We start from the raw sequence: 23,529 nt of genomic DNA on the forward strand, positions 1-23,529 counted from the left end.
TATCTGTCCATCCTACTGAAGATTTACAAATTCAGATCTGAAATTCACTACCACTCTCTGACTCCAGAAATCACCCAGTTCCTTAGTACCTACTAGCGTGGCCCTTCAGACAGAAGACCCTATAGAACAACACTCCTCCCTCATGCCTCCTTTTGTTTCTGACTATACCCAAAAAGGAAACTCCAGGGGAAATGCCTTTGGAGGCTTAAAAACTGCTTTATCTACCTGGAGACTGGGCAAGAGACATGTCCTCCCACTGATATCGAAGCTCATTAAGATCAGAAACAAGGATCCTCCTGGCATCTCGTTCGTTAAGAAAATGAAGGTATTCCTCTGCCAAGTTTTTCCGTAGCTTGCTCACCTGGAGGACAGACAAGCTCAGCTTGAGCCATACTAAGGGGCAGTCACAAATTTTCTGACCTTATGAGAACCAGATGAGAGGCTAACAGGGGGCATGTTCTGCCTAGAAAGTTGGTTGGTGTTTTTTTCCCCCCCAGGGCAATTGGGGTTAAGTGACTTGCCCAAAGTCACACGGCTAGTGATTGTGTCAAGTGTCTGAGGCTGGATTTGAACTCAGGTCCTCCTGACTCCAGGGCCGGTGCTCTATTCACTGTGCCACCTAGCGGCCCCCTAGGAAGTTTTTAATGTAATGATGCTCCTGCTTACCAGATGTGTACAACTGGAAAATATGATATGCATAACCTTTGTGGGGACTTAGAATTGATTCAGTTAGGACTGAGAAAGAGGAGGAAGGGAAAATGTAACTGTTTCCAAGACCTAGGAGAGAAACGTATTCCCAGGGACAAAGTTGGAGCTCTGAGGGAATACACATTTCTCTCCTCTTGACCCATGGACTGTGACTGTTAGCTAGTAAGGAGGTTGCAGTATATGCTTTCAGGTAGGGCTAGACACCACCAGTTGGATGTTTCCTGAGCAACAGGGTCCTCTTTGGACTGTGCCCCCCACCCCCATTAGCAGGGAAAGAAGTGATTTGGCAGACTCCATCAGACCCACTTGAGTTTGCAGAGAGATCTTTTCTTCATTCTTTTTGTCAATGAGCTTTAGCAAGTTAATTTTCTCTTTCTTTAACATTTTGATTTCATATCTCTCTTCTGCCCTGATAGCCAGGATTTTTTCATTGCAATCTTCAGACACATTGACTAGCATGGCTTTCAGTGGCTCCAGAGACCGAATCTTCTCCCTAAAGTGAGCTGATCAAAGCCAGAGAATATGAGAGGAGTCCTTCAGTCCAGGGGTGTGTTGCCCAAGGAGAGTGGGGGATGTGGGGCAGTTCTCCAGGTTCTCCCTGAACAAGTAGTCTGGGTAAAAACCATTTCAAGAAGGGCTGGACTGGTTGGTGGTGATTCTAGGAAATAGGTGTTTAAAAGATTATGGGATTAGAATGCAGTCCAACCCCATTTTATAGATTAGGAAGCAGATCCATAGAAATCCAGATCCAGTAACTTGCTTAAGGTTACATAGTCACTTAATAATTGAGGCATTATTTGAACCCGAGTTATTTAATCTTAATCCAGTGCTCCTTTCATGATACCACTTGGTTTACTTAACTAGAGTCTAGACACTCATATCTGAGGGCTGCAGGGCTGAGATAGCAACCTGCCCAGACAAAGCCAGAGCAATATTCCTGAGTTAGTATCCAGGCCAGGACTGGGTATAAAAAGCTTAGGGCTACAAAAGGCCATAAAACTGCATGCCCTTTATCCCAGCAATAGCACAACTAGATCGGTATCCCAAAGAGGTCAAAGGAAAATGTTCTATATGTACAAAAATATTTATAGCAACTTTTTTTTTGTGGTGGCAAAAAAAAAATAATTGGAAATTGAGGGGATGGCTGAACAAGTTATGGTATATGGTTATGATGCAGTACTATTGTGCTGTAAGAAATGAGCAAGATGCTTTTAGAAAAACCTGGAAAGATTTATATGAATTGATGCAAAGTGAGCAGAACCAGGACAACATTGTACACAGTAACAGCAATATTGTGCAATGATCAACTGTGAATGACTTAGCTAAAAAAATTTTTTTTTATGACTTAGCTTTTCTCAGCAATTCTGGAGGACTCATGATGAAAAATGCTATCTACCTCCAGGGAAAAGAACTGATAGAATCTGGGTGCAGATCAAAGCTTTTTAAAAACTTTCTTCATTTATTTTTTTGGCCTGTCTTTTTTTCCACAACTTGACTAATATGGAAATATTTTTTGCATGACTGCACATGTATAACCTATATCAAATTGCTTGCCTTCTCAATGAGGGGGGAGGAGAGGGAGGGAAAAGATTTAGAACTCAAAATTAAAAAAAAAACCTAATGTTAAAATTTTTTTACATGTAATTGGGGAAAAATTATATATATATATATAAAAGCCACAAGAGCAGCAGTTTAGGGCTAGCTAACATACTTGCTTTAAATATAGGGTTTTCCCCAAAGTCTTAGAAAAGCTTAAAACTACACCAAGACTTTTGAGAAACCCTGTATAATACAGATACTGATTTTTTTGTGAACATAAGAAAACGAAGGTCTAAACAAGTACTGAACATCAAAAATAGTCCCCTTGGGAGGTTTATGTTTATTCCAATGATACTACTATTGATCTGGATTTGGATCTCTTGGGGAATGTCCTCTAGGGCTTATAGCACCCCCTTTTTTAATATCCTCTATGGTAGAAAATTCTTGACCTTTGAGAGTAGAATTGGTTTTTTGAAATATTTAAATTATTTGGAGTGATGTTGGTGGGGAAATGAGAGGGAAGAAGAGAAAGGGAGGGAAAGAGTGGGAAATAGAATGAGAGAAAAAGAAGGGAGAGATGAGTGTCTAGAATACTAGAATGAGATTTGGAAGGGACTATAGAGTTTATCTTGCCTGCCTTTCAACAGTAATGCTAACAAATGATCATGCAACCTCTGTTTGAATAATCCCAGTGATGGACAACTAATGCACAAAACAGGTCATTCTATTTTTAGACAAATCTAATAGGTAGGGAGGTCTTATGTTGAGCTAAAAAGTAGCACATTTTGTCACTTATTTACTGTTTCTGGAGGCTGTTCCTAAAGAGGAGTCCTGATATCTAGATATAACATCTAGATATGGAAGGGACCTTGTAGCAGCAAGCACCCCAAGCGTCCTCAGGGTGGCTGCTGCCCATACAGGTTCTTGGATCTGCTTTGTTAAAGGAAAGCAACTCAAAATGGGTTAACAAGCTTACTTTAATCAGTCAGACATATATCATTTACCTTGTTCAGGGGAAAAGGTCAGCACCCCGAACTTCAAAGTATACAGGCAGAATTATCAAGACAGAAACAGACCAAGTAGACAGATTTCCAAACTGTCCAACCATTACATCCATATCCAGTCAACATCTGGGTTTCCACATCTGGGTTTTTCAAAGGGGGGGGGGCCCTCTGGACAACAGCTTCCCAGAATCCAGATCAAATCACAGAACACTTCTCAAAGTGAGCCCCCAAAACAAAGCTACACATCAGGGCTTATATAGCCTTCTCCTGGCTCAGAGAATGTAACAATCTTATTGACCCACTGGCCAATCAAAAAGTATCTACTGAAAAACAAGCCTCCCACCCCAGGCTTCAGGTGCACTTTAGCCTAGGGGCAGGGAAAATCTTCCAAATTTGCATTCCCATTACAGACCTTTAAAGTCATTTAATCTAAATCCCTAATTTTACAGATTGAGGAATCTGAGGCTCTGAAATGTGGACATGTTTTGTACAAAGCCACATGGAGCTGGGATTATTAACTCAGGTCCTCTGACTCCAAATCCAACACTCTCTCTACTCCATCATTAAGGGTGTTTTAAGCAGTGAGGGCATCATCGGACTAAGTGTCTAGTTTCTCCAGGTGGTTATGTGGAAGAGGACAATGCTCATTTGGATGTATGAACAACAGACTGTTTAAAAATGGAGCACATAACCTCAGAGTCGTGGTTCTTAGAACAAACATGAGGACATTCCCTATCTACTAGGGCTCAAAGAATGAGATTAGCCTAGATAGTATCCAAGGTTCCCTCCAGGTTTAGGTGAGGAAATGGAGTCCTCTGTAGGAACCCAAAGATAAAAGTACCCTTCCTCAGAGACTGATACCCTCTCGGTCCCCACTCCCTCCCAATCAGAAGGCTGATTTGTACAGGTCTCTCTCAGACCACATGGCACACTTAGGGCAGACTGACTCTGCCCCTCCCTCTTCCTATCTAACCTCCCAGCCTGCCCTTTTCTAGACACTTCTAAACCCCTGGTTTGTATGCCCCACTTGGTGCAGCTGGGCCTCCCCTCCACAGCTAAGTATTCCCCTTGCAATGACACTAGTAATAGAAAACCAACCACATGTAACTGAGAACCTGCCTCCATGACTTATCTCACTGAGGTAGGGGGGTACTCTGTGAACTCCCTATTTCTTACCAGCTTTTCTGCTTTTGGACTTTTCTGGACCTCTCTGTCATACCCCCATGCTGGGTACTTTCTTCATCCACTTCCACTCTCCTTTTCCTTTCATTTTCCTTTTGTGTGCTGTCTTCCTGTTAGACTGTAAGCTCCCCACAGGCAGGGACTGTCTTGTTTTTATTTGTATATGTATGCCTAGTACTTAGTACAGTGCCTTGCACATAAGTGCTTAATAAATGTTTACTAACTGACAGATTCGAGGCATTTGTAGCTCTAGCGTCCTTTGCATTCCTTCCTCACACTGCCTGAAGCCCCTTCTGCCTGATGGCCCAGCAAACTCCGCTGGCTGGGTTCTGCCCTTGTTGCCCATTCCCCCATGTTCTGGGCTCCCCAAGATTTTATTTTAGGCCCTGAGCCTGCCCTTGTGTGTGAGTTCAAGTACCCAATAATAAATCACCTACTGCTTTAGGCATTCATTACCGGTCAGATTCTTTTGTGAATCTCACAAACTGCTGATAAAGACTGAGGCGGAGGATCATCCGCACAACTCGTGCAGCTCTGTTTAACCCAGTCTGCCCAATGGAGGGAGGCAAGTCTGAGAATCCCAGGCATCAGGGTGGGTGTCCGTGTTTGGGCAGTGGGGCAAGGGCTGGTTTGAGTCAGAAGCCTCAGTCTTCTGCTCCGGATCTCCCACTAGATAGTCACAGGACCTTCCAGAGACTATCTTCATCCATTTGCAAAATGAGGATGTCAGGCTAGGTGATATTTAAAGTCTCTTTCAATTCTAAGTAACTCCTAGGTTTTCTTCACCCCCAACCCCTTTTTAACTCCTTGAACGACAAATTGTTGCCTCCTCCCTTGTGAAATGTTAGTTTTCCTTTCTGTTTTAAAAAGAATCCTAACCCTGTCTTAATTGTTTTCTATGGGAAGAGTGATATGAGGAACTGGGGAGGTGGGGGGGTGGGGAGGGGAAGTTCTGTGGGAATAGCAGGGTTATTAGACTGTGTCCTAAAAGATGTGACTTTCCTTTTCCAGCCTAGAGTTATTCTTGTGATAAGCAGCAGTCCAGAAGTATAGTGAGAGACAGCCTGATAACAGGGGAAAGACACAGGATTTATGGGTCAGAAAACCAAATCTTGGCTCAGAAATTTAGTAGCTGTGTGGTCACAAGCAAGTCAGTCTCACTAAAACTCAATTTCTTCATCTATGGAGATAGGAAATATTTGCATTACCTACCTTGAAGGGTGGTTGGGAGGAGGGTGCTTTGTAAACCTTAAGGCATGATAGAATTGTTATTTAGTGGTTCTCAATAGAGAATTTTTAGAGCTGGAGGTCAGCTCCCCTCATTTTTAAAGTGAGGAAACTGAGTCTCTGAAATGTTAAATGTCCTTGCTGGAAGTCCCAGTGGCAGAGACAGGCTTGGAACTTAGATTTCTCCTTTCATTCCAGTGCTTTCCCCATTATATCCATGTTTCCTAAGCTGTGTTACAAGGAACCCTGGTAGCACATTCCCCATAAATAAAGGCTCCACGAGAATTCAATGCTATCTATTTTTCCCCTTCTAAAATATGTATTTAGTTACATATGAAATTGGCTAAATATTGCGGGGGGGGACCTGTCATAATTTTTTAATACAAAGAGGTTAAATTTTCTGTTTTCTTCCAAAACTTCTCTATGCTTTCTGCCTTCCTCCCTCTGCTCCCTGCCCTCCCCCACCTTTATCACAGGGACATTCCATATTCCCAGACTTTCCTGAGTAGCATTGGTGAGTTCTGTCAATATATTTCAGGCCCTAAAGTATTATGTGGTCAGATTAGTGTGAGGGGCCCTGCGATAGGAATGGGAATGCCTCCCATTCTATTATACTCTGACATTGATTTTTGTGGGTTTGATTACAGAGGTAGGGGCTAGGGAGTAGTCCTATGATTTTATTAACCTAGGGAACTCTCAAGTGAAGAAACACTCTCTACATACAGGGCAATACCTTTTCTGCAGTTTATAATCTTAAAGCAGGGATTAAAAAAATTTTTTTTTCTTTTTTTTTGGAGGGGCAATGGCAGGGTAATTGGGGTTAAGTGACTTGCCTAAGGTCCCGCGCTAGTAAGTGTTAAGTGTCTGAGGTTGTATTTAAATTCAGGTACTCCTGACTCCAGCATTGGTGCTCTATTCAATGCACCACCTAGAATCCCCAAGCAAGGTTTTTTAACCTTTTTTCCCTGGTCATGGGGACCTCTCTTCCTTCTCAGCCCCAAATAATGTTTTTAAATGTATAAAATAAAATACACAGTACTACCAAGGTAACCAGTTATATTATAATACAGTTATCACAATATAAAAATAAAACAAACAAGTCCCAAGTTAAGAATCCCTGTCCTCCAGAGTTTTACTAAGAGATTAAGTGATTTGTGCAGGGTTGCAGGGGCAATATGGGTTATAGGGGCAATACGGGTTACAGGCAGGACTTGAAATCAGGTCTTCTTGGTTCCCACAGGCTCTTTATTGCCTTTCTGTGAGGCACAGAATGAAAACCAACTCCCCTCCCTTTAAGGTGTTGGTAAAATTAATTTGTGAACCATTCTGAAGCTGTGAGGGTGCCCTGGGTAGTCACAAGGAACTGGTGCCCCATGAACCTCACTGCAGACAGGCCACACTGGCTGCTGAGCAGATTTTTGGCAATTTGGTTGTCAGGGCTCCTCTAGTACTTGTGAAGGACTTTCCAATAATTACAGAACCAGGGTGCAGAGGGACGGGTCAGTTTGCCAATGGAGGCAGCACCCATGTGCGTACTCTCACTCATTCATGTATGCATTCACACATGCTGGCTGGAGAGACCGGTGGCACCCCAGGTCTTACCTAGTGTGACTTCATATGCATTCTTTATGGAAGACAACAGGGGCTTGTAGGTTTTGAAGTCCTCTATAAAGAATTCAAAGATTTCTCTGTAAGGCTAATGAAAAAAGGAAAGAAACAAACCATGGAGGGAAAGCCAAGGGAAGAAAACCTTCCATCCTAGTTCCACCTCTCTGAAATGCCCTTCTTGGGCACTTAGTGGGTGGAGGAGATGACTTCTTCCATCTTCACTTGCATTCCCTAGGGCCATATTGGATAATGAGAGAATAACAAATGACCAGAAATCCCATGACAACCCTGTCACTCCTTTTTTTTTTTTGGAGGGGAGAAGGTAGGACAATTGGGGTTAAGTGACTTGCCCAAGGTCACACAGCTAGTAAGTGCAAGTATCTGAGGCCACATTTGATCTCAGGTCCTCCTGACAACAGGGCCAGTGCTCTATCCACTGTGCCACCTAGCTGCCCCTGTCACTACTTTTGCCAAGTATAAGCAAAGATGGGCTCACTTTTGCATTTCTGCTCTCTAGAGGCCCCCACAGAAAGGGCTGTGGGTTGGGTTCAGAACTTTGCCTTCTGATTCAATGTCCTCCTAACTCTGCCCTTGCTTCTCATGTCTTTCAATCTGCAGCACCCTCCTTCCCTTGCCTGCATCTCAACCTTTGAGGCCTCTTGCTTCTAGCTGTCCCCTCATTCTCAGCTTAGACCTCAGACAAGAGACTTGATGGTCTCTACCATCTCTTCTAATCCTAACATCTTGTGAGTCTCTGACTTCCTTTTGACTCCTCTTTCTTCAAACATGGTATCTCCTCAACTCTGTAAGATGCACAGATAACATTAGTGCTATAATCATATTTTTTAGAAGTCTGTGCTGGGTCAGTATTTTTCCTACGTGTGTTTGCAATCTGTGTCTGTCTGTCTCATCCATTTAAGATGCTAAAAGCCAGGGATGTTACGCTATCAGTATGTAGCTTAGCAGAGGGCAGATGCATATATTATGACTTCTCAGGTAAGGATGGCCCATAGAGGTTAGTATGGAGCTGCTCCTGGAAACCTTAAAGATGAGAAATGCTGTCCTCTCAGTAAGGACTTAGAAAAACACAGAATTCTTGAATTCTAGGAGACCTCAGAGTAGCAGAGTCCAAGTCCTTCATGTGACTTGAAACTGAGGTCCAGAGAGAGGAAGAGACTTCTCTGAGGAAACACAGCTAGTTAGTGTCACCCCGTGGCTTAACAGTCAGCTGCCTCCTATGCCAGGACCAATGGCTGTATGCTCCTCCCAATGGGTCTGCTGACAAGACCTCTCTAAACTGCTGGACTCTAAGCAGTAAGTCTGAGGGATTTACTTTGGCACCATTTCTCACATCTGTCCCCTTATCTCCATTCATATTGACACTGTCCCATTTTTGGGCTCTCCACTTCTTGTCTAGACTGTCGTAAGGGACCCGTAATTGGAGTTCTGGACTCCATCCTGTCTCCCTCTCTAGTTCATTCTCCTTGCAGCTGCCAATGGGACATTCCTCAAGCAAAGACCTTGCCCTACCACTCCTCTGCTCCAAAGAGGTCCAGTGGTTCCCTGGTGCTTTTCAGACCCAAACTCCTCCGTTCGGCATTTGAAGTCCTTCACAGTCTGGCCTCAGCCTTTGTGTCCCTTCATGCACTCAAATCCAGCCAACCTGGGCCCTGAACTCAGTAGTCCCCCTCCTTCCACCTCCGAGTCCTTTCCCAGTCTTCCTCACATATAGAATGCACTCTCGTCCTCTTCGTGTCCTTCCTTCAAGTTTCAGCTCATATGCCATACCATAGGGGACATCTCTCCTGATCCCTCAATAGATCACTTATACTGATGTCCATCAGAGGGCAGGGATTGCTTTTAGTTGTTTTGTTTTTTTATCCCCTGCGCCTAGTAGTACTATTGGACTGTACCTTCCTGGCCAGACTTTTTCCTGGGGTCAACATCTGACCTAAGGGTTTGACTCTAAGCTAACCCACTGTTGGCCTTGTGCATCCAGGAGGGCTTGGGCAGCTGTCCCCTCAGCGTCAGCTGCTGCCTCTCAGCCCCAGGACTCTTCCCCGTGAGGGGACCCCTGTCTCCAGGCCTGACTGGAGCAGCCGCACCTGGAGCTTGAGCTCCACGGCGTTTTCTTTTGTCATGTCCAGAAGAAGCAGCTCTTTCCTCAGGTAGTTTTCTAGTTGTTCCAGGTATCGGGGCTTTGAAATGGTGTGTGCAGGCTTGTCTCTGGCCCTGTGGGAAACATCATCGGGAAGGAGGCTGATTCCTCACTGCAGACAGAAGCCTAGATCAGTCTGCTTTTTGAGAATGGCTATTTCTCATCTGTGGGGCAGTTGATTGTCTTCCCTGCACTCCCTCGACCCCAGACCCTCTGGACAATCCATAGCTCAGAGGAAGCTGTGCTCATATGAAGACTATTTAGAAACAATCACTTAGATGAAGTGGTCACTGGGTTACTCCAGGCAACCAGCAGGAAGAGAGAGTGGAAAGTATGTGATCACCTTGGAAAGATTTGTCCTGCGACATGGATCCCCTCTTTTGTACAGTGACAGCCCTACCAGCCCATGTGGAGAGACAGAAAGATTCAAGAACTCCCCTCAGGCGATCTGGATTGGAAGGGAGGAGCTCACCCCCCCCCCCCGTGTGTGCATGTACACGCGTGTGCGTGTGGGTACGTGTGCATGCTGAGTGTGAGGGTCTGTGCGTGTGTATGCTTGCTCCCCCATGCTTACCCTGTTTTGTCGGTGGTTGAGCAGGGTTTGCGGGTCTGTAAGATAGCTTGTGCGCTGGCATATGCAGGCCATGAGGAGATTCGGCCACCCACGGAAAAATGAAGCGGCTGAGAAACAGGTTTAAGAAAGAGAACTCGCTTTGCTGAGCCCCCAGCCCTGGGGCTCTTGAGGTTTCCTGACCTCCAGCTTCCCAGTCACTGACTTGGCCTGTGTCTTGTGAGTACATTGCTGCCGGGTGCTGTCCCCCACACTGGACTGTGAGCTCCTGTGAGCAGGGATAGGGTTCTGTTTAGCCCAGTGCCTGGCACAGAATACCACCTAATAAATACTTATTGGCCAATGAAGTGTGAGGAAGTCTGGTTTCATGGAAGCCCTCACTCTCACCCTTGCCTAGGTTGTGACTGTGGCTGTGACCCTTAACCTCAGGGCATATGGGTACTGGCTAACAGAGATGCTGCAGGCTGCCCGCATAAAACATGGGGGAGCCCCCTCACTCTGTGATTAGGCTGCATTGCTGGAGGGGTCCCATAGCTTCTGCATGTTACCCTCCCATCAATGAGATGGGTGCAGGGGGGGAAGTGAGATGCTAGCTCGGACCCCCTTGTCTGTCAGCTATCTTGGAAGGATGCCTATAGGAAAGGCCCACTCACCGGAGTTTTGCGGTGCTGAAAGATCTTACGTTTATGGAGATTCTTAGCTTCTGAGAGAGGGCTGGATGTTGTGCTTACTGTCGGAAGAGTAGGATGTTCTCTGAAGGTGAGAAGAATGACAAGAGCTCATCATTGCGCAGAGGCTATGCCAGGGCTTTTGTTGAGGAGAAATAGAGAACCATCAATGGGATTCACCCTTTCCCTTCCTCCACCCTCATGGAGACCAGCGGAGAAGAGGAGGTGTCTGGGGCACCTCACTTTCTTGCTCCACTCGGGTTCTTTCCTGGAAACCCTTTCCTTCTGTTAACCAGCACTTCCTAGCCTAGAGGTCTGCCTACCCCAAGGACAGCACCAGGACAAGGTGCTCAGGTCAGCCTGCTTTGTCATTCATTTCCAAATGTTTTAGCCTCCAAATAAAGAGACAAAAAAATACACCAATAGGCATGGTGGGTAGTGACAAGATGCCTTCTGGTAGGCATAAAGGAGGAAAGTGGATCTGCCCCAAATTTCCTAAAGCCTCAGGCAGTCACTGGACCAGCAGTGAAGGAAGGATTATGGATGGAACTTTAGAGGTTATTCTGTGGTAGAAAGACCTGGGAGTCCCAGGATTTGTGTTTTGGTCCTGAGTCAGTTTCTTACTAGTCCTAAAATCGTAAGTGTTGATTACCTCTTGGCGTTAAGTAAGTAGCTAGACCCTCTCAGAACATAATGCCTGGCATACAGTGACCGCTTAATAAGTGTTTACGGACATAGGGATAGCTAGGTGGCACAATGGATAGAGCACCAGCCCTGGAGTCAGGAGGACCTGAGTTCAAATGTGGCTTCAGAGACTTAGTAGCTGAGTGACCCTGGGCAAGTCACTTAACCCCAACTGCCTAAAAAAAAAAAAGTTTAGTGACTGACAGGAGCAGGGCAGGACAAGTACTGGGGCCAGACATGCTAAAGAGGGGGGAAGATTATATTTGTGAAAGGAAAAGGAAAACACCCTGGACTTCGGAGTTTGGAAGATCTAGGTTTGTGCCTCGGTTCTCTTTCTAAGTAGCTGTGTGCAAAGTCCCTTGATCTCTGTCTCCTCATCTGTAAAATGGGGATGATAATTCTTGTTCTGTCTACCTCACAGGGTTTGTAAGGATAATGCTTTGTACAATGTAAAGCTCTTTTTGAAAATGAATTGTTAATATTGATAATAACTCGAAATTTTCCCTCACAGAATCATGCTCTTCTGCCTCACTAAGGTTCCCTGAGGCCAGTGTAGGGCAGCCCATCTTGGTAGTTTCGGCCATCCTGGAAAGGTCACATGCATGGTCCCAACCGCAGACCATCATCCATCCTTTCTGAGGACCAGCCTCGCCAAGTATGCAGCAGCTCCCCACCCTGTGCAGCCTGTTATCTTTCTTCAGAGACATTGGCAGAATAACAGAGTGCTAACAATCCCTCTCTGTTAATGTGAGATCCTTGTCCAGATGGATGAGAGTAGATCAGAATAAGACCACAGGTCTAGAGGTGGAAGGGACTTGGACGCCATTTAGTGCAACCCTCCCATTTTACAGATAAGTAAACTGAGGTCATCCATGTAAGTCAAAGGCCTCATTTGAGGCCCAGAGGCACTAAACCCAAGCCTCTGACTCGAGTCAGTGCTCTCTTCTTCAAGTCATGCTCAGTTATTCTGCTGGAGAAATCTCTTGGATCATTTCAGTTTTGTCATACTTTCTATTAGGGAAACTGGAAGGCAAAAGGAAGTTGCAGCTTAATGGAAGGAGGGCTCCCGGTTCTCGTGGAGAGTGAAATGGAGCCAGAGGGCCTGGGTTTGTCATATGATCATTTCATGGGATGTTTGGCCATTTCAACTGGCGATGCTCATCATTGACATCTTCAAACCCTACCACCAAGAAGCTGAGAGGCCCCCGGGCTCAGAGGACAGGGAATGGGCCTCAGAGTTAGGAGCTGAGGGATCTTGGGATAGTGCTCTAATCAGTGCTTTAAAAATAGCATTTCTATAGCGCCTACTATGTGCCAGGAACTTTACAAATATCGTCTCATTTGATCCTCACAGCCTTGGGAGGTAGGTGCTGTTATTATCCCTGTTTTACCACTGAGGAAACTGAGGCAGTGAGAGACGAAGTGACTGGACCATGGTAGATGTGAACACAGGTCATCCTGACTTTGGGCCCCATGCTCAATCTACATATACTTTTGACATGTGAGGATATTTTTTTACAATGAGGGCATAGGGGACTTCGATGAAAAAGCAGACATAGGGGAGGATGGCAAAAGCTATTTTGGAAAATATGGCTCAGGAGAAAGCAATGAGAGAGGCCAGAGCTCTGCAGATAGCCTGAAGCCTAGCCTGGTGGAGAATACAGGGTGTGGACTGTTAAGGGGATAGGAAGCCAAGATGGAGGAATATAAACAGCAACTCAGCTAAACTCTCCCAACATTCCCCTCAAAACAATTTTGAAGTAATTCCTCAAATCGAATTTTGGGACAGCAGAACCAACAAGGTCAGAGTGACCTAAGACAACCTAGGAGGCTGGAAAGGGAGATTGCTGACCCTGGAGTGGGAGCTGGCCCAGAGTTCAGCAACAAGTGGCAGCCTTGGAGGCAGCTGTGAGGGCAGCAGAAGCAGCAGCGGCCCCTTTGGGATCCCTCAGCCCAGACACAGTGAGGTCAGAAAGAGATAATAGGACACCCTTTTCTGGCACTGGGTGCAGCCAGTGCTGATTGGCATTTTGTGCAGATACAGTTTAGGGTTGCAGTTCTGGGACAAGAGAGGAGTGCCTGTAGTCAGTCACAAGGGAGCAGGGTTCCTGGAGGTAGTTCCAAAGCAGAGGAGGGCTCTAGCACTTGTGGCTGCAGGAGAGCAGGGGATCTAGTCACTGTTCCAGGGCCAAGAGGAGCATTAGCACTTGTGACCGGAGGAAAGCCAGGGCCCTTCCTGGGTAAAAACCAGAACACAGACCAGGACAGCAGTGACCACACTTTCCCCAGATCACACCCCCTTGGAAACACCAAAAACTTGCAGATCCCCAGAACTAGCTCTGAAAACAGCAGCACAAAAAAGCCTGAAGTCTGGCACACAGTACTTCCGCAACCCCAGCTGAGCAGAGCCCAACTTTAACACAGAGTTCAAAGCCAAGAAAAAAGCTGGAAAATGAGCAAACAACAAAAAAGGAACTTGACCATTAAAATCTACTATGGTGGTAGAGAAGACCAAGACACACACTCAGAAACAACAACATGAAAACAGCTACAAGTAAAGCCTCAAAGAAAAATACTAATTAGACCCAAGGACAGCAAGAATTCCTGGAAGAGTTAAAGACACAGATAAGAGTGATAGAGGAAAAATTGGGAAAGGAAATGAGAGTGATGCAAGAAAATTATGAAAAGGGATTTAACAGCTTGGTAAGAGAAGCACAAAAATTCACTGAACAAAATAATTCTTTAAAAATTAGAATTGAGAGCTAATGACTCTGAGATATCAAGAAACAAAACAAAATCAAAAGAATGAAAAAAAATAGAAGAAAATATGAGCTATCAGAAAAATAACTGACCTGGAAAATAGACTGAGGAAAGAAAATTTAAGAATTATTGGTCTGTCTGAAAGCCACAATCAGAAAAAGAGCCTAGATATCATATTTCAAGAAATTGTGCAGGAAAACTGCCCTGATAGCTTAGATCCAGAGAATAAGGTACAAATTGAAAAAACCCACCAATTACCTCCTGAAGAAGATCTCCAAATGAAAAACTCCCAGGAATATTATAGCCAAATTTCAGAACTACCAGGTTAAGGAGAAATTATTTCAAGCAGCCAAAAAAAGTAATTCAAATATCATGAAGCCACAGTCAGGATTATACAAGACTTAGTGGCTTCCAAGTTAAATGATCAGGTGACTTGAAATATGATATTCTGGAAGGCAAAGGAGCTAGGATTATAACCAAGAATCACATACCCAGCAAAACTGAAGATAATCCTTCAGAGGTAAAAAATGGATATTTAATGAAATAGAGGATTTTTTATGAACTCTTGATAAAAACACCGGAGCTGAATAGAAAATCTTAAATTCAAACACAAGAATCAAGAGAAGCATAAAAAGGTAAACATAAAAGAGTAATCATAAGGTACTTAATAAAGTTAAACTGTTTACATTCCTATATGGGAAGATGATACATGTAACTACTAAGAACTTTGTCATTATTAGGGCAGTTAGAAGGAGTCTACATAGATAGAGGGTATGAGTGTGAATCAATTATGTTGGGATGATTTTTTTAAAAAATGAAGGGATGAAAAAGAGAGATGCACTGGGAGAAGGTGAGAGAGGAAGAATGGGGAAAATTTTTCTCACCTAAAAGAGGCTTGCAAGCAAGAACTTTTATAGTGGAAGAGAAAATGGGGAGGTGGTGGATAATGCTTGGGCATGCAAAGAGCTTTTATAGCATAGGGGAAACCAGGGTAGGGGGAGTGGCAGGCAATGCTTGAACCTCACTCTCACAAGAATGGTTCAAAGAGTGAATTATACACACACACACACACACACACACACACACACTCAGTTGGGTATAAAAATCTATTTTATCCAATAAGGTAATAAGAGGGGAGGAGGACAAGAGATGTGGGTGTGGGGAGGGAGGAGATGATAAAAGGGAGGGCAAATTTGGGGAGGCAGTGGTTAGAAGCAAAACAGACTTTTGAAGAGGGACAAGATAAAAAAAAGAGGACAGAAGAAAATAGGACAGAGGGAAATACATAGTAATAATAACTGAATATGAATGGGATAAGAACACCCATAAAATGGAAGCAGATAGCAGAATGGATTAGAAAAAAGCACCTAAAATATATTGTTTATAAGAGGCACACTTGAAATACAGACATATACAGAGTTAATATAAAAGGCTAGAGCAGAACTTATTGTGCTTCAGCTGAAGTAAAAAAAAAAAGGCAGGGGTAGCAATCATACTTTCAGCAAAAGCAAAAATAGACCTAATTAAAAAGGTCAGGGAAATGTTTTGCTACAAGGTACCATAAACAATATAAATTTTTTTTCATAGCAAGTTGATCTGATAGAGGCCTCATTTCTCAAATCTCATCGCAGAATCTAAGTATTACAGGTACAAGACTAGTATTATTATTAGCCAAATGAACAAAGTTTAGCCGAATTTTGTAGACTACAAATCAATTAATGTTAAAAAAATCTTTTTTTTGCTATTGCTTTATCTATATTGTATCAAATATAAAATGCTCAGAACTGAACTAAATATTTAATCAGGTTAAATTCTGAATGTGTTTTCTGTTCTAATTTGTCCTGTTTGTAAAAGTATGCAAATACATCACATAGATTAACTTTTGTCTCTGTGCTTTCCATGTGTTTGTGATTGGGGGAAAAATACAATTTTTTTAACAAAGACAAAAAATTTATTAAAACAAATTTATTAAAAAATGTCATTTCCCAATTGATACGAACAGGCTGCTTTCAGAAGAATAAATTAAAACTACTTATAGTCCTATGAAAAATGCTCTAAATCATTATTGACTAGAGAAATGCAAATTAAAACAACTCTGAGGTACCACTTTATACCTATCAGATTAGCTAATATTACAGAAAAGGAAAATGACAAATGCTGGAGGGGGATATAGAAAAATAGCAACAGTAATGTACTGTTGGTAGAACTGTGAACTGCTCCAACCATTCTGGAGAATAACTTAGAACTAGGTCTGAAGGACTATAAAACTGCATACCGTTTGATCCAGCAGTGCCACTACTAGGTCTGTATCCCAAAGAGATTTCTAAAAAAGGGCAAAAGGACCTATTTGTACAAAAATATTTATAGTAGCTCTTTTTGTGGTGGCAAAGAACTGGATTGTAAATTGAGGGGATGTTCATCAATTGTAGAATCGCCAAACAGGTTGTGGTTTATGATTCTGATGGAGAATTTATTGTGCTATAAGAAATGATGAAGGATGTGGTTTGAGAAACACATGGGAAGACCTATGTAAACTGATACAAAGTAAACTGAACAGAACTGGTAAATCATTGTGCACAGTAACAGCAATGTTGTAATGACAGCTGGAAAGACTTGGCTATTCTGATCAACACAGTGATCCCTGACAATTCCAAATGACTTATAATGAAAAAATGCCATCTACCTCTAGAGGGAAAACTGATGAACTTCAATGCAAATTTTTCTTTATTATTTTTTGACATTTTTTGGTGATATGGCTAATATGTAAATATGTTTTGCATGATTTTACATGTATAATTAATTGATATCATTTTGTTTGCTTTTTCAATGGGAGGGGAAGAGGTGGGAGAATTTGGAACCCAAAATTTACAAAGAAAAGAATTTTAAAAATAAATAAATGATAACTTGAACAAAACTGTGTGCCGCCAGATGACTCAGTGATACTCTGATAGCCATGCCTCTGAGGCTGAGTGCATCAGTTCTCTCCAAGGGGCAGGTAGGACAGGGGCCATGTTTTTAGGGACCATTAAGAGTAGATGTCCCCTAGGTGGTGCTGTTTCTCTATATTCAATGGTCCAGCAAATGTTACTAGAGAGTCAGTCCCATGGGTGAGTAGGGTCTGCTGACAAAGGTCTTAAGGTTGTCTCCATTGGAGCCAGGTTGTGTTGAAGTAATTCCGTTTTGTTTCTGCATCCTTCCTTCCATCTCTCTGCCCCCACCCCCATGGAAAGGGTTTCTCCTAGGGTACATTTCAAAATGGTTTAAAGAGAGTGGGGTCCCATTCTAGACTTGCTTTGCCTTAGGGCAGAAGGTACAAATGTTCCCTTGCTATTAACTTTTCAGTGGGAGGGGAAGAGGTGAGAGGGAGAGAAATTGGAACCCAAAATTTACAAAGAAAAGAATCTTAAAAATAAATAAATGATAACTTAAAAAAAAACTTGCAGAACTTCCTTTAGGTAACTTCCTAAAGCACTCAGAAGCTCATTGAAAGAGGGCTACCATGAGAATGGGTCATGATACTGCTTTGGAAGTATTTCACACCCTTCTAGAGGAAATCGAGGTTCAAGCAAAACAAAGGGGAATTTGGCTGGTGCCAGTACAGATACCTGTGGCCACGGTTTTGCTTTTTTTTTTTTTTTTTCTGATAAGAAATCCCAAGGATCATGGGTAACAGAGAATCCACTTCAGAATGAAGCCTTAGAAATCAACTCATTCTAGGCTCTCATTGTTAGACTTGCCCAAGTTCAAAGTAGTAGCATCAGAGCCATTATCTGAACCCAGGCCATACTGGCTTCTCTCCAACTGATCTAGTATTTTATCTTCTTTGTACAAAGTTGTTGGCATATTATCTTCCCAATTAGACGGTGAGCTCCTTAGTAAAAGAGCATTTCTATAATGTCTACCATGTGCCAAGTACTTTACAAATATGATCTTATTTGATCCTCATGACAACCCTGGGCTGTAATTGTTATTAGTATCCCCATTTAACAGTTAAGGAAAACTGAGGCAAAGTGACTGAGGTTAAGTGACTTGCCTAAGGTCTCACAGCTAACAAGTATCTGAGGCCATATTTGATACCAAGTTTTTTTTAAGGGGAGTGGAATATTTATTAACTCAACAACCATTTATTAGGAACTTACTATGCCCAAAGCATTTCATAATTTATGGGGCCTGTGGAAACAGTGGGAAAAATTCTCTGGGAAAAAGCTCTGATTTAGATCCTTATCTTCATCATCAACTTTCACCTTTGAAGACCTCTTCCTTCAACAGCAACAGAAATACACCTTCTCCTTTGCTGATACCTGATATGAAAGGTTTTATAGGTTTTATTTTTCAAATAAGGAACACTGACTTGAGGAGGTCATACAGGTAGCTGGGCTGGGATCTGAATGGAGGCTTTCTGACCGCAAAGCCCTTATGTTTCACCTTGCCAATGTTGCCTTAATTCAATGAAGGCTGGTATTAGTTTAACGGACATCCAACTGTCTTTGCATCCTTATTGTCCCTTACCTCTGGAAGCTCTAGAGGCCTGGAGCAGGTTCAGTTTAACTGATTTTGTGTTGTTCATGAACTTCAAGAAAGGCATCTTTGGATTTTAGAACTGGGAAGGCCCTTGGAGATCATCTAGTTCAGCCTCCTAATTTTACAGATGAGGAAGCTGAAACCCAGAAAAAGGAAGTGATCTGCCCAAGGACACACAGATGAGTGTGATGGAGTGGAGGCTGGAACTGAGGAAGAAATGTGATAGGATGTGAGAAGTAGTGGAAAAGACAGGAGATTTAGAGTCAGGAAACCTTGCTCTGTTACTTGCCAGTTGTGTGATTCTGGGCAAGTCTCTTGACCATCGCAGGCCTTAATTTAATCCTTTGTAAAATGGAGAATTTTGACTGTATTGAAATGTAAGGACCCCTCCGGTTTTAAGCCCTGTCATCCTAAGTGCTGTAGAAACATGAAATTTTTTTTTATTGGTAAATACCTAATAGGACTGTACGTTGCATTTGACCTGTGTGATCTGGAGCACATCCTTCTTTTCTTCAAGTCCCAATTTCCTTCTCGGTTTTTAAGGTGAGAGATCTATCCTTGGTTCTCTCACCAGTGTAACTTGGAGCAAATCACTTCCCTCTCTGGTTCTCAGTTTTCTCCTCTGTAAAGTGAGGGGTTGGATGAAATCTCCAAGGTCTCTTCCAGCTTTTAATCTTATTAGAGACACAGGATAGTAGAGTAGAAAGAGTTGGAGCTGGAGCAAGGCAATTTTAGATACAAATCTACCTCTGCCTCTTTACCAGCCCCTTCAGTCCCCAGGGCAAATCATTTCAGCTTCCAAAGTCCCAGTTTTTTTTTTTTATCTTGAAATACTGGGAAGGATAATACTGGTAGGGATACTTTACCGGGCTGTTGAGAGCATGCCCTTTGTAAACCTTAAGACACCATGGAAATGGAAGTTATTCCATGACTACAAACAAATGGAGTGGTCGCTAGGTGTCAGTAATGGATAGGGTGTGTACTTGGAGCCAGGAAAACCAAATTTCAAATCTTGACCTCAGTCATTTTCTGTCTGTGTGATTCTGGGCAAGTTCCTCAACCTAGCTCAGCTTCAAGTCAAGTTCACAGGCATTTTTAAGTGCCTACTATGTGTCAGAAACTATGCTAGGCACTGGAATAAAGAAAGGCAACAGCAGTCCCCACGTGCAAGGAGGCAGCTAGGTGGCCCAGTGCATAGAGAGATGGGCCTCAAATCAAGAAGACCTGAGTTCAAATCCTGATGATTTGAAGTGCATATATATACTCTTTGTACAAAAAGTATTAAGTAACTTGCACAAGTTACTTAACTTCAGTTTCCTCAACTGTAAAATGGGGATTAGAGGATTAGAGTAGTACCCAGCACATAGTAGGTGTTGTAGAAATGCTAGCTATTATTTCTATTTTCAATGTTCATCCCTTTGCTTTATTTTTTAACATTCATTTAAAAAAAATTGAGTTCCAAATTCTCTCCCTCCCTCCAACCCTTCCCCCACCCATTGATAAGGCAAGCAATATTATATCAATTACACATGTGGAGTCATTCAAAACTAATTTCCATGCTAGCCATGTTTCAAAAAAAGGCAAGAAAAGTAAAGAAAATGAAAAATAAAGTGCTTTAATCTGCACTTAAAGAGTCCATCAGTTCTCTTTCTGGAGGTGGATAAATGTTAGCTGTTACTAAGGAGCTCACAGTCTAATAGAGGAGACAACATGCCAACAGACTGGAGACAGTCTCAGAGGGAAGGCACTGGAAATAAGGAAGCCCAGAAAGGCTTCTTGCAGAAGGTGGGGCTCTGAAACTTGAAGGAAGTCAGGAGGTGGAGATGAGGAGGCATAGAGCCCCAAGCACGGGGCACATCCAGTAAAAACACCAAGAGCAGGGAGACAATGAACAAGGAACCCAGTGTCAGTCAGTGGTCAGCAGAGTTGGAGGATGTAGAAGAGGGAGGGAAGGTCTAAGTAGCCTCTAAAAGCAGGAAAGGGCCAGTTCTAAAGGGCTTTAAAAGCCAAACACAAGGCTTTATAGTTATTCTGGGTCTGCGGAATCATTTATTGGCAAGGGATGCTTCAGTTTCCTCATCTATAAAATGGCAATAAATACTAGCACCTACCTCGCAGGGCTGCGAGGACCAAATCATCTACGTACACATACAAAAGCACTTTGGAAACCTTAAAGTGCCATGTAGATGCTAGTTATTATTTGCAACTATTCTTCTAATAAGCTTGGGCACTCTCACAGCGAGTGCCAGTCTCTCGCACGCAGGGTACGAGCTCTGCTCATCTGCAGCTCAGCCCAGCTTTCTCCTGGGGTCACCCGGACAGGGCTGGAGCTTTCCGGGAAGGAGAAAGCGAGCAGGGGGATCAAACTTCTGCCCAAGCCATACCTCACTGGTGCTTGGGAGACGGTAGCATCGCCTCTTGGCCGAGGGGGAGCCATAGTCCGGGGCCCGTCCCTCTCCTAGGGCAGCAACCGTTCGCCCGCAGCCCTCAGCAGCTAACTCCAGGAGCCTCAGACGGTATTTGTTTACAGTCTGTCGCTGTGGAAACACTGCCTCGAGAAGACCCCCGCGGACGGGGGTGGCCGCGATACTGCCTGAATCGGGCTGCACGCAGCTAGGTCAGGGTCCCTGCCCCGAATTAGGAGCAGCAGCTCTGGCCCCTGGGAGAGAAAGAAGTAGTCTTGTAGTCTTGGAAGTAGAGACAAATGTAACCGCCGGGAGAAACTCACGTCCACTTGGGGGAGACTTCCCCAGGACGCTCACACAGGTGACAAGTAGTAATTGGAGACAAACAAATTAACACGCTCCAAGGCAACAGAATGACTGTGGCTTTGGGAGGGAGGAGGAGGGTGTCGAAGTCTGAGAGGCCAAAGCCTATTTCCTTTAGGGAATTGTAGTTTTTACCCTCCGAAAGTCTCCACCTGACACGGTTCCAACTGAAGAGATTCGGACTACCACTCCCAGCAAGCCTTGCGCGTCCGCCCTACCGAACGATCTTGGACCGCCCCTGAGACCGCAGGCACTGTGGGACCTGTAGTCATTCCTACAGAAAGATACGGTGCGGAAGCGGGAGTCGAACTCAGTTTCCCTGCGGCCTCCCCGGGCGCGCAGCTTATTGGCTGGGCGCGGCGGATCTGGTGCTTGTCTACCCCCGCCTCTCTGTGACACAATAGCGGCTCCCTCCAAGATGGCGGCAGCGGCGGCGGATCCGGGAGCGGGGAGCCCCCCAGCTGGCGAGTCTTGCGGCGGGGGCGGCAGCGGCGCTGGCGGGCTCCCCTCTCCCGGGGAGCAGGAGCTGACCCGGCGTCTGCAGCGCCTCTACCCGGCTGTCAACCAGCACGAGACGCCGCTGCCCCGCTCCTGGAGCCCCAAGGACAAGTACAACTACATCGGCCTCTCCCAGAGCAACCTCCGCGTCCACTACAAAGGTGCCGGGGTCGGGGCCGTGGGGGACAAGGGGGCCGCGGGGGGCCGCGGGGCCGGGCCCCCCTTGGACAGGGCTCGTGGGATCTAGAGAGAGCTTAGAGATCGCCTAGCTCACCGCCCCCTCCACCATCCCCCCATTTCACAGGTGAGGAAACTGAGGCTCAGAGAGGGAAAGAGACTAGCCCAAGGTCACACTGCTCCCCGGTGCCAGAGCTAGGATTCGAACCCGGGCCTTCTGATTGCCCAATCCGGGACTTTACCCACCGCACCTCGCAGCGGAGTCTCCTCCCTGCTGTCCGAGCCTGCGGCTGATATTTGGGGAGGGGAGTTGGGGGCGGGGGGAGGGTCTACAGTCCCTCTCCGCCACCCCCACCCCCTATTCTTGTCCTTTGTCCCCAACCTCATTCCTTTCCTTTCAGGCCTTTCCATGATCAGAGAGGGCTTTGCTCTTTCCTTGTGTGTGTGTGAGTGTGAGTGTGAGTGTGTGTAAATGTGTAAAAAACTGTGTCCTGCCCCATAGCTCTGCCCCCCCCCCCTTACTTAATCATAAATAGATCTAGGCCGTGGGGGTTGGGGGTTAGGGTTAGACATCATCTAGTCTTAACCTTTTCCTTTTTTTGGGGGGGGGAGGGAAACTGAGGCCCATTGAGTCCAAGTGACTTGAGCTAAAACTGGAACCAGGGCCTTTTAACTCCACATTTAACCCTCTTTCCACCCTTCTTTTGTCTGTCTTCTCTGAATTCAGCCCAATTCAGTTTGGGGTCCCCCCCCCCACCTATTTCCCTGGGGAAGGTTTTCCTGATGGCTTACTGAAATCTGCAGGAGTCACAGCAGGTGTCCCCTATCTTCTGCCTACACCTTACATAATGCATTGGGCCCTCCAGGCACCCTACAACCCTGGCTTCTTAGCTTCCTGTACTTCAGACTCTGCCAAACCATTTGCCATTTTCTGGTTTTCCTGGTGTTAACCTATTGGTGGTGACCTCCCCAACTATAAGCCAGAGGCCTGTTGGCACTTCTTGCTGCTAGACCTCCTCAGGAAGCCCCCTATTTCTGTATTTAAGGGGAAACATTTAAGGAAATAGAACAGGATATTGATTCTCTCCCACCCCTACTTCCCAGATATCCTGAAGGTGGCTTCCATGATTTCCTGAGAGGCCTGACAAACATCACCTCCTTACTTTTAGAAGTCACATACACACAACCTTTTATTAGGGAACATTGTTACCTAGTTTTCATCTGTATTGCTGCCAGAGTTTCTCGGTCAGTGTTGTTTCTGTCTTTCTAAGCCCTGGAAGAGGTGAGACAAAGTAAAATCTGCAGCCGTAGCATATCCTGTAGGTCATTTACATAGTTACATGCAGGGCCTTACTTTTAACTGATTGAATTGTCATTTAATTCCTCTTTCTGCTGTGTGAGAGTTACTTGTGATGAGTTGGGTTCCACTGCAGTAAATCACCCAGCAGTAAGGAGA

The 23,529-nt window shown here is 44.5% G+C and overlaps 2 protein-coding genes across 3 annotated transcripts in view; one reads left to right on the top strand and one right to left on the bottom strand.

Annotated features, from left to right (window-relative positions):
- The window catches only part of TSNAXIP1 (translin associated factor X interacting protein 1), a 30,064-nt gene extending 8,583 nt beyond the window's left edge, over positions 1 to 21,481 (bottom strand). Inside the window, exons 1-7 of the mRNA XM_069085718.1 lie at positions 21,015 to 21,481; positions 10,651 to 10,750; positions 10,001 to 10,107; positions 9,374 to 9,500; positions 7,263 to 7,356; positions 1,015 to 1,211; positions 226 to 361 (exon numbers count right to left, since the gene is read on the bottom strand). Coding sequence (XP_068941819.1) covers positions 226 to 361; positions 1,015 to 1,211; positions 7,263 to 7,356; positions 9,374 to 9,500; positions 10,001 to 10,107; positions 10,651 to 10,750; positions 21,015 to 21,067 — 814 coding nt within the window. The 5' untranslated portion in view covers positions 21,068 to 21,481. The remainder of the gene's footprint in view (positions 1 to 225; positions 362 to 1,014; positions 1,212 to 7,262; positions 7,357 to 9,373; positions 9,501 to 10,000; positions 10,108 to 10,650; positions 10,751 to 21,014) is intronic.
- Positions 21,482 to 21,773: 292 nt separating this feature from the next.
- Positions 21,774 to 23,529, top strand: part of RANBP10 (RAN binding protein 10) — a 150,494-nt gene continuing 148,738 nt past the window's right edge. For both annotated transcript variants that reach the window (XM_069085720.1, XM_069085721.1), the window contains exon 1: positions 21,774 to 22,057. In XM_069085720.1, coding sequence (XP_068941821.1) covers positions 21,817 to 22,057 — 241 coding nt within the window. In that variant the 5' untranslated portion in view covers positions 21,774 to 21,816. The remainder of the gene's footprint in view (positions 22,058 to 23,529) is intronic.

The sequence above is a fragment of the Petaurus breviceps genome, unplaced genomic scaffold (assembly GCF_028583685.1).
Source record: "Petaurus breviceps papuanus isolate PSGF00001 unplaced genomic scaffold, PetGlider_PUasm1.0 176, whole genome shotgun sequence".
Taxonomy (NCBI): domain Eukaryota; kingdom Metazoa; phylum Chordata; class Mammalia; order Diprotodontia; family Petauridae; genus Petaurus; species Petaurus breviceps.